At 37.2% G+C, this 10,844-nt stretch overlaps 1 protein-coding gene across 3 annotated transcripts in view; it reads left to right on the forward strand.

Moving 5' to 3' along the window:
* ATP8A1 (ATPase phospholipid transporting 8A1) overlaps nucleotides 1-9,569 on the forward strand; it is a 225,987-nt gene extending 216,418 nt beyond the window's left edge. For all 3 annotated transcript variants that reach the window (XM_043438424.1, XM_043438425.1, XM_043438423.1), the window contains 2 exons: nucleotides 3,558-3,649; nucleotides 4,820-9,569. In XM_043438424.1, the coding sequence (XP_043294359.1) occupies nucleotides 3,558-3,649; nucleotides 4,820-4,920 (193 nt within the window). In that variant the 3' untranslated portion in view covers nucleotides 4,921-9,569. The remainder of the gene's footprint in view (nucleotides 1-3,557; nucleotides 3,650-4,819) is intronic.
* Nucleotides 9,570-10,844: the final 1,275 nt, after the last annotated feature.

The raw sequence follows: 10,844 nt of genomic DNA on the forward strand, positions 1-10,844 counted from the left end.
TAACCTGTGGGAAGTTAAATGAAAATGTGATACACGAGAACATAGGGCTGTCTAGGTTACACTTCCCAGACTAGTAAGCTCCAGTGTAATGGTTGCTTACTTTTTTGTCATAGAAGGATGCAGTTCTTAAGAACGACCTTGTAAGTTGATCACCCCAGTTTTTAAATCTTCACTAAGCACTACTCTGAAGTCAAGCTAGATGTAAACACACAGCTTCTCTGTGTCAGAGAAACTAACTTGTACGCACCATATCCAGATTAGTATTTACAATAATTCATTTCTCATCTCTACTCATTTTCAAAAATTAAAACATCTTGGTTAAAAGAATGAGTCCTTTTTTAACAGAAATAAGTATGCCATTTATCATATTATTTTCCTGACTTCCCTGGTGGCTCAGATGGTAAAAAGTCTGCCTGCAGCGCAGGAGACCCGGGTTCAATCTCTGAGTCAAGAAGGTCCAGGGTTTCCCAGGCGAGAATACTGGAGCGAGTTGCCATTTCCTCCTCCAGGTCACTCTGTAGCCATGACTTATTATTTCGGTAAAGAAACTAACTCGTAAGCTATGAAACTGTCTTTAGCTGTTACCTTCTATGGACATGCTCCAACACTAGGGAGCAGAAGCATCTACATTTCCAAAATCCAAAAAGCTTTGAAATTCAATTTTTTTCCACAAGCTTATAGGGAAATTTGCTGGATTTTCAAAACAATTTGTTCTCAAAATATAAGGACGTTGATACTGTTTATTTTTCTGCAGTGTAAATATGTCTGTGTTTTATAGCAGAAATATTAATTTTGGGGATATGGGTCTCTAAGGTCTCACTTGGGAGAATTACATATATAAATTGTGTGTAACATATTACTTTCCTAAAACAAAACAAAAATATGAGTTGAGAACCCCAAAGTGTTAAAGGATTGCAGACACTGGGCTCGTTGGAGACAGGCAGTTATTACTGGATATCTTTCCTGTGCGTGTGAAGCAATGCGTCTTATAGTAAGGCCAAGCATGAATAATGAGAGCCATCATTTTCTACACGTATCTATAGACACTAGCCAGTATGTCATCATCAGCCTCTACTAAACAGTATTGTAGCCCAGGATCTTCAGGTCAGTCCTCATTAATTTGTTCATCACTGCTGTTTGGTCCACAGCCCGAGCTTTTTAAAGTAGGGAAGTGTAGATGTCAGATAATTTGGTCATGGAGACAGTGATGGTGGTCTCTCCTAGCTTCTCTCTGTGTTGTTTATCTTAATGAAAAACAAGAGATTCAATGTAGCTAAGGCAAAAAACAATACCTGGTAGCCTTCCTAAAGAAGTGGAGTGGGGGGCATTATAAATTAAAACTCATGTTTAGCAATAGACTTCTCCTGTTGAGTCAATGTTGAGTATAAACCAAGGCATCAGAAATGATCCTCACAACGTATCTTTTGCCTTGTGATGGTCTCTGTTCTAGTTGGTTTGTTGTTGGTGGTGGGTTTTTAATAATAAATTTCTCTGGATGTAGGGAATGGTGAGGGTGGGAGGAGCTGGTGTTTCTAAGTGGCTGAGTGTTTCCTCAGTGCCATCTTCCTGAATCCTCCCTCAGCCCAAGGTTTGGAACTGTCCTATTCTCCATGAGGTGTCTGAGAACGGCTGCCTAAGGCAATCCAGCTCACAAATAACAGAATTAAATCAAAGACTGCAGAGCCCGGGCGCTTTCCACAGCAGTGTGCTTCTTTACCCAGAAAGAAACTGTTTTCTTTAAATAAACACTAGACATTAATGTGACATGACAGCTGAGTGAAAATATAGCCTTAAATGGCCATTACAAAATGAAATTACCTTGTCTCATATATTTTGGTTGCCATAATATGCAAGGGCCACTTCTATATTAAAGGATCATGCATTTAAGAAGGCTAGCCTACAACCTGGGAAATGTATTTTGGGAAGAAGGAGCTCCATCATGACACATGGCTGTCCTCTAGCCTTCTGTAGTCATTTCAGTTTTAAACACCAGAGACTTCCCAGCGCCCCATCCAGAGTGCTCTGCTAACAAAGTCAGACCACCTGCTGCTGAAGCCGCTGACTTCCTCAAAGCAGTTACATGTTTTAGCGTCCCTCTGAGTCCCCAGGTCGGTAATGGTAGAACATTTTAAGAGTAGAGTAAGAAAAGTATGTAAAAATGGCTCTTTCTCATTCCCCATATCTGTTTATTTCACTGGCAAAAACAAGTTTTACAAGTTTTTGCAAAACCACTAGAGTTTTAAGATTAATTAGCTTTCTTGCCTTAATTCCCAATGACAATAAAGTATGTCTAATAAGTACCAGTTAACACCCCTAGACTTTTAAAAAATATCTGTGTAAGATTACTACAAATGTCAACATTTCCAAATATTTTACTTCAGCAAAAGCCTAAATGTTTCTGTAATTACAATGAGTTCATTTTGCAGATGATCCTCTTTTTGTGTGTGTATGATAAATATTGTTCCATTTCAGGGTCTAAAAAGAATTGGCAATATACAGAACTAACATAACTTACAGCAGTTTAACTAAAGCTTAAAATGGGGAAGCTAAAAGATGGAAATTTGTCCACTGAGTCGGTTCCAGTGATTAAAACAAAATTGCATAAACATTTGCTGCAACACATGTGGATTACTTATTAGCTCTTCATGCTTGTTATGTGGTTTAATATCAAAGCAAAGTTTTATAAATCAACCAGTGGAGAAACGGCATGACTAGGAGGATTGATGATGTTTAAAAGTGCATTTCAGAATTACTATTCAAATTTATTTATTTGACAGATATTTGACTTCCCACTGTGTGAAACACTGTTCTGTGAGCAGGACAGAAAAACAGACGCAGTATTTCTTGCACTCTGCTTGTAGAAGTTACATAATTACATGGATTCACTTCTGCAGAAAAGATTATTCTAAATGTTTATTGAAAAATAAGTGTTTTTTCTTCTCACTTTACCTAGTAAATTATTTTCTGAAAATGCCTTTTTTTATTTTAAAGTTAAGGAACACGTTTCATACCATATTAGAGTGGTAGTGGAATTTTTCTAATTAAAAAGTCTATGAGATTTCTTCTTTACCTAATTTTTTGGATTTTTTCTGTATAAAAAAATTAATTTATACCAGAATATATGCCAAGTAGGAAAAAGGTATCGTAATGGTTCATTTTTTTTTTTTAATTCTCAAATGCCATACTTGCTCTGTGTAGTAAGTCAGCTAAGATTTTAGAAGGTACTATCCCTAGTGGTGGATTCTGTGGTTTTTGTTAATTGTATCGTGCAGGTTCTGTATCTCTCTTTGACTTAAACACTGGGGCTGGGGACATCTTTTGACTGCACTATTGGGGACAAAACTCTTCTGAGCTGTAGGGGGAAATGGCCTCTAAAGTATCTGTCTAAATACTTGCAACCTCATTTGCTGTCTGAGAAAAGAGGGTAAAAAAGAATCCTCAGACTACAGATTTCTCAAACAGGCTTTTGTTCAAGTCTAACTCTGGTGGTCCTGTGGGCACGCTGGGGTCTCCGCCGAGCTGATAATTCATTTCGCACGTTTGCACCTGCTCTGCAGCCTCACAGAGAGGGCGCAACTGCTCAAGAACGTCTTTAAGAAGAACCACGTGAACCTGTACCGGTCAGAATCACTGCAACAAAACCTGCTCCGTGAGTATTTGAGTTCTGATTTTTAAACACATTCTCCGCCATTACCTCATTGCATTTATAGGAGCAGTATTTTGACTTGAAGGATATTTAACTGTTTACAATTAACACCTAAAACAAATTTTGCACATTTGCAACACATTATATAAATAACAAATGTTTAGAGAGTCTTTTGACCACAGCCATCTCACTTTCAGCAGAAAAGATAGAGCATTTGAAAATCTTGCTGCTTTCACTTCACAAAAAATATTTCTGTATGCCCCTTGCCTCCTTAAATCTTAAAAAGAACCAGTAAAATAAATCTTAACTCTTAAAAGCTTACTTGGTATTGTTATCTTTTCTACTTGAATAACTTTGCAAGAGCCTTTTCAGCTTTCATACACAATGACATGTGTGTGAAACAGCACACAATGAAACATATTTCCCCCTTCAAAAATATTTATGAATATTTAGAGTTGTAAGAAATTATTAGGTATCATGCCCTCTTAACATTTGAAGGATCTCAAAAAGAATATAATATATAAAGCCCTGTAGTAAATGTATTTGTGTTAGTAATATATCTTTTGTTTCATGTTGTTTCCACATGTAATTTATTTTCATGTGTATATACTCATGTTTAATGCTTTTGCTCTTTATGCTTCAAGAGGCCTTTTCTAAAGATGGGAGCCCCTTGGGGGTCATTTCTTATCCCCAGGCCCCCTGTGACCAGGCTGGGGCATGAGTGAGTTTATTTGTAGATGCTCAGCGTCCAGAACCGTGTCTTCTGAGGGAAGTTGTGTGTGTCTACCTCCTTGCTCTTATTCTTCCTTCCCTCTCATCCGCCTGATCCATCTGGAGTACACGCTCCCACTTGAGTGCACCCCGCAGCCCTCTGCTAGCAGGAAGCAGACATTAGAGGAGCTGGACATGATCTGCAGAAGGGAGAATGCGGGGGGTGCTGCAGCCTCTGTCCATCCAGGGAGCAGAGCGCCGAGGATCTAAGCCACCATCACCTCACTCTTCATTTTGCACTTGAATCCATGTCGTTCCCAGACATTAAAAATTAGTGTCCTTATGCTTTTAAAGGCAGGGAAGGATGCATTAGCTCCCCAAGTTAGAAAGTGAACACTCAAAACTCAGAATAACAGAGACTTCCTGTGACTTCAAGCTCACCGTTTCTATTTTAACTTACAGATGGGTATGCTTTCTCTCAAGACGAAAATGGAATCGTCTCACAGTCTGAAGTGATCAGAGCATATGACACCACGAAGCAGAGGCCTGATGAGTGGTCATGAGTCGCGGGGCTGCGAGGCCAGCTCTGATACGTCCTTTCGGGGAGTCCCAGGTCTTCACCAGAATCTGCTGACCAATTCCAGTCTGGTCCAAGGAGGGGAAATGGATCTGAGCTCATCTCATTGACTGACATTCAGATTCATGTATATTATAGACGTAAGCACTGTGCAACTATACTGTAACACCATCTCTTTCAGATTTTCTAAAGTATTTGCTAAGTCTTTGTAAACAGACATTGAAAATGACCTTGTATCTTGCCAGAGTGTTTTTTTTTTTCCAACTGAAAAAAGGTCAGTATTCTTTTGCTGTTACTCTGGAGCTATAACTATCAGTGTCTTGGATACACCACAAGGCTATTCACGATTAAAATTCTGTAAAATGGTAGTAAGAGGGACTCTTGATATCCAAATTTAGATTTCAGAACATGCTGCGGGGTGGGGGGCGGGGAGGAAACAGCCTTCTTAAAGAAGCCACTCACTGGGCAAAATTTCTAAATGAGACATTAATGATAAGTGTTTGTGTCAAAAATTGTCTTGATAAATGTTTGCCAAAGAAGTTCAATAAATGTATTACTATTTCTCCTTCAGTAGTCATTTGCCCAGAAATTTACAAGAAAGTTTACCTCCAGTTCTGCTGTGAGATCTGCATGCCTGACTTTTCCAATCTCAGAGTGATTTGTAAAAATGAGTATTTCAAGGCATTTGCTACTAATATCTGTGATGTTGCACCTTTGGCCTTACAAATGCTTCTCTCTCATTTGTCTGTCTGTTCAGGTGGAAGTGCACACGTGATTATGTGACTGTCGTTACAATACTGATTTTTAAAACTGTACTTACGTCTCCATCCTTTCTAATGACATTTCATCATCGTTGAGATTTTTCTTACAACCTGGCTTCTGCTGTAGATTAAGTGATGTCATTTTGCCTTTGAGTTTTCTTTTTAAGAAAAATGTACTTAAGTGTTTATTTGGGATTTCCAGTACTTCTGTCGAGGTGTTTGTAAAACCATGTCAGATAAATGCCTGGGCTTCTGTAGTGTCTGTAGGCTCAGCTTTTTGTCCTGTGTTTTGGTTTTCCCGAGTAGTGCCCGTTCCAGATGCCTGTTGTCCTTGATGGCACGCCCCAGGTCAAGGTGATTGCCCTGAACTTAAAACCAAGAATGGCTTAACAGTGCCCTTGTCAAGCCGCTCCCAAAATTAGGCACATGCTGCTAGTTGGAACAAATAAGTAGTACTTCCCCACCCCCCATTTTAAAAACACCTATTTTATTCAAGCCTATAACTTTACAAAGAACTCTGTTCATCATGAGTAGATTTTGTTAATATGCTTTAAAATATAGATTCAATTTAATTGTTTCAGCATTTCCAAGATATCTCCTGAAAATGCCTATTTTGCTATACCAACAATTAATGGTGAAGGGGCTGTTTAAAAACCACAACCAGTTTTCTACACTATTTTTAACATAACGCTTTCATGTAGAAATAAGAAGAATTCTAGCTTTCAGATACATTTCAGAGATTGAAGCAAACTTTTTGCCTTGTATTCAAAAGCCTGTTTGCCTTTAAGTGGACTTACCAGCAAAATAGATAGAACTTCCTCTTTAAAAAACTAAGTCAACTACAATTAAGAAGAGAGGTGATTTTCAAATCACTCCTTGAGTTTAATAATTTCACATCTTTTTCACCCTTTTTCTCGATCTAGATTTAAAATTTTAGTCTATATATCATTTCCTTCTCTGAATTTTTAGCTCTTTAGTTACATGTATGCCTCCCACATTTTCTACAAATAAGAGAGGTTATGACATACATAATTTGAATTTAAAAGGGTTAAGAAGGTGACATAGTTACTCTCCACACCCTTTCCATTCGGAGTTCAGATTGAGAAAAGCATGAATTCAAATATGCAAGACCACAGGTCTGAGAGTCTACGATCATCTTCAAAATTCAGATGTCACAGTGTTACCGAATGGTTATTCAGAGTATCTGGGCCTCTGTGATGACAGGTGAAGTCAAACCACAAAAAAATAGAAAACAAGAATCAAGTAAAAGGAATAACGGCTTTTTTAAAAAAAGAAGCATGAAGTACATCCCTCGGGAGAAACACTTAATTGCAGTTCCGGAAAAGGGCTGCTTCCATTTCCCCTCACCTCACAGGTGACATCCGTCTCCATAATTTTAATACAGAAATGTGATGAGTGTAATAGAACTGAATTTTCTGACTTAAGAAAACTGAAAGCTTTATTTTTACCTGGAAACATGATTTGTTTCTGTGGAGCTCTTCAACATGAGTGGAGGACTCATGGTTAATAATGTGAAAAAGCATGATCTGAAACATGACTGATTTATGCCTTTTTGTCCCATGGACCTGTTTTTGAATTATCAACATTAAGTCAATCTCTTAGCTTCTCGGTAGGGAGTTAAGGGGTAGGCAGCAGGGAGTGACCACCTTGGTAAAACTTAAAAGACAACATTGCAACTGCAGTGACTTTGTAGTGTTAGAGAAAACCCTCCTTTTTTAACGTTCCTAAGTGGGGTGGGGGTGGGGGTGGGTAACACAGTTTTACCAGGATTAAAATAAATAGTTGAAGTGACTTTTAATGTGTATTTTCTGAAATAAGGGACATTCTTCAATTAAAAAGTCCCTTATAGGGACTCTGGCAAATGCTAACACCATTGCTTAAATGTTTACAGTTCAGAAAATACTACTCACAGCAGAAAATCCTCATTCATTTTGCATTGAAAAGTTGGAAGTTGCTTCTTTAGCATTGACTAGTACACAGTGATATTGAGCATGAACTTTCTAAATGTTTTATATATACATATAAAAATATATTGGTGTCTCACACCTAGAAAAATGCTATATGGTAGAAAGTATGAGCAGGAAAACTGGTGTTTCTCAGGAATGTAGTAAATTTTAAATGGAATAAGCGCCATCCACCCTCCCACACAATACTCTGGCTGACATGAGCCTGCTTGGGCAACGTGGCAAAGTTAATGGAAAACTTCTTCTAATCAAGTCAGGTGAATGTGTATTATATTCAGTATTAGCCATTAACATGAATTGTGTGGTCACTGAATGGAATCAGCGATTCCTCTTAATTTCCAGGGGAAAAAAGTGAATTCAAGAAATCTACATTTATTCTGGTCATTACATTTTGTATTTTAATTTTGCAGTCCTGCACCCTACATAGCCAGTGTGAAAATCACGTGATGATTTGTTCTGCATTGTGTATGCTGTGTATCACTTACCTGTCACTTAAAATGTTCTTTCAGGAAATGAATACTAATCTGAATGTACTAGATTGCATATTCACAAATTTTTATGTATAACAAAATCATCATTATTACAAAGCTAAATAATCATTCGTGTTTATTTTTGTGCAGTTTGCCCTTTAATATGTCCTGGTTCTAAGACTTATATCATCTAATAAGTCTATAATCATGTACAAAATTTATTGAGCAAATTGCCACCCTGTTCACATCATATGAACCAGGCCCATGGAATTCTTTTTGTAAATTACTTCATGTAAACACCATGCAGTCTGGTGCCTAATAAATGCTTTTTAATGATGAACATTTCTATAATGCCTCTTAAAGAGACCATAGTCTGATTTTTCTCACATTAAAATAAGTGAAGTCACTCGTGAAACTGTTATACTTTGCTGCATTTTAATTAACCTTCAACAGCTATTAAAATGGAATGTAAGTTGAATTTTGAAGGAAAGGAAATAAATGTTTTCCATTTTTCGCCTTGATTTATTTTCTGTATGAGAGCAGCTGTGTTTTTGATAGGTTTATGGTTTGCATGAATTAATATTTAAGGTGGTCTGGGCCAACGCATGGCTATTGCTGTAAATCTTGATGTTTATTTCTGCCTTAAAATTCCCTCATGGCCTACCTGAGACTTAATATTCAGTGCACAAATTAACTGGTCCTCCACACAACTTTTTTTTTATTAAGTAAATTATCTTACAAACAAATTTGAACTAATTTAATTGAAACTTTTGTTTAGCTTGCCTCTAAGAACTTTTTTTAATAAAGCTCACAAAATTTCTCAGCAAATAAATCTCCCTTAAGTAGGAAAAAAAAAAGCTAGATTTCATACTTGCTTACTTTGAATTAACAGCAACTTTCCATAGGTAAATCTGCTCTTGCAAAGATGTGAGCAGAATACTTGAAAATACGTGTTTTTGTTTCATAGTTCTAGACTAGAAGCCATAAATGCAGTAAACACTGTTTGTTGTTTGTTTTACTACTTCAAGCTTCATTTTTCACATTTTCAAGTTTATTAGGTTAAAAAAAAAAAAAAGGCAGCCTTGGAAGGCAGCTACTATGGAAAATTGCAGTTTGCATTCAAAATAAAATAGTATTTTCAGCTCCATGAACAACCATTCCTGCTGAAACTGCTGTAGAAATCGTGATGCTGCATGAGTGGAGAGTGCTGAGTCTGTGATTATAGTAGTTTTCTCAGGTGTCTTTATCTCGATGTTCAATGCACTGTGTTTTATAAACAGTTATTAAAGTCGCGTAATATTCAGTTCTATGCAGTGTTCTGTGTCATTGGCCTTTTGTGAATGTGCATGTTTTAAACTGCAAATTTTAAACATTTTTGTCCTCTTATTAAAAATTAAATAAACTGTACCATTACATAAAGAAAATCGTTCGTTTTAATTATTAGTTTTAGAAACTATATTTCTTCATAAGCCCTTCAAAACTGCTACAACTATAGTTTGAGAAGGTGTATATCTGTTTAATAACAATGTTAACATTTTATCTACAACCCCAATGATAATTGAAAATATCCCTGCATTGTAAATCCCATTCAATGCAATATAAAGTGGAGTATATTAACTAATTTTATAAGAGTTGGTAGTTCAATAATTATCAAAAAATTAATTTTTGGGCTTCCCTGGTGGTCCAGTGGTTAAGACTCCAAGCTTCCAATGCAAGGGGTGTGAGTTCAATCCCTGGTCCAGGAACTAAGATCCCCACGTTCTGCACAATGTGGCCAAAATAATGACAATAAAAATAAAATAATTCTAAGTAAAATTACTATATTTTGATTCTCAATCAGAAAAGCCTCCAAGATTGTCCTCGTTACAGGTTTAAATCAGCCTGTAAGTCAACAACTAAGTCGCGGCTCCTCCTTTCACACAAGATGAAGTTCTTAAGGCTTCTAAGCCCCACTGAGATTTTCTAAGTGTGTGAGAGAGTGGCCGCATTTGGCCAATAAAGTTTGAAGGAAGTAACCGGAAAATAGTAAAATTGCCTCGTGAGACAAAATATAGGAAAACCTTGGAAATGAGGACAAGACAATCAAAATAATCACCATTTGATAAAAGGAAGGGACAACGGAAACTACAATTTGGAAAACTTAGAACAGGATGAGTTCTCAGAGACCCACTGGGGAAGCCACGTGAAGAGCCTCTGGTTTCATCAGAGTGGGGGGCAGCGCGCACTTCCCTGTCTGGGACCCCACTCCCCTCCCCACAGCCTTTTCCGGGGGGCAACAATTGAGTATGAGCCCCCCCCCCATGCAAAATCACAGCAAAACAATGTTCAGAAAAGTAACCTGTGAATTATGCCAAATATTTTCACTTTCAACACCATCCCTCTTAAAATAAGCACCACCTTCTAACACCACCTTAAGGAAACGGCAAACTTGAAATGCATAAATCCAGAACATCGTCCCCATGTAAAGATTGTTTTTATGTGCTGAAGGCATCTCAGACCTAAAGCTTCTATTTCAGTATACAGAACCATTCATTTTAATGAAGAAAGATCTTTCTAATCTGGATCATTTCACTAGTAAGCTAATAAAAATGGTTGGAAAATGTAATATTTTTTACTATTCAGTCTTTATTTCAAGTACAGACTATGTAACCAGCAATTCAAATGTAAACTCTTGTCAGAATAACTTCATTAGCA

This window comes from Cervus canadensis, chromosome 19, assembly GCF_019320065.1.
Source record: "Cervus canadensis isolate Bull #8, Minnesota chromosome 19, ASM1932006v1, whole genome shotgun sequence".
NCBI classification, from domain to species: Eukaryota; Metazoa; Chordata; class Mammalia; order Artiodactyla; family Cervidae; genus Cervus; species Cervus canadensis.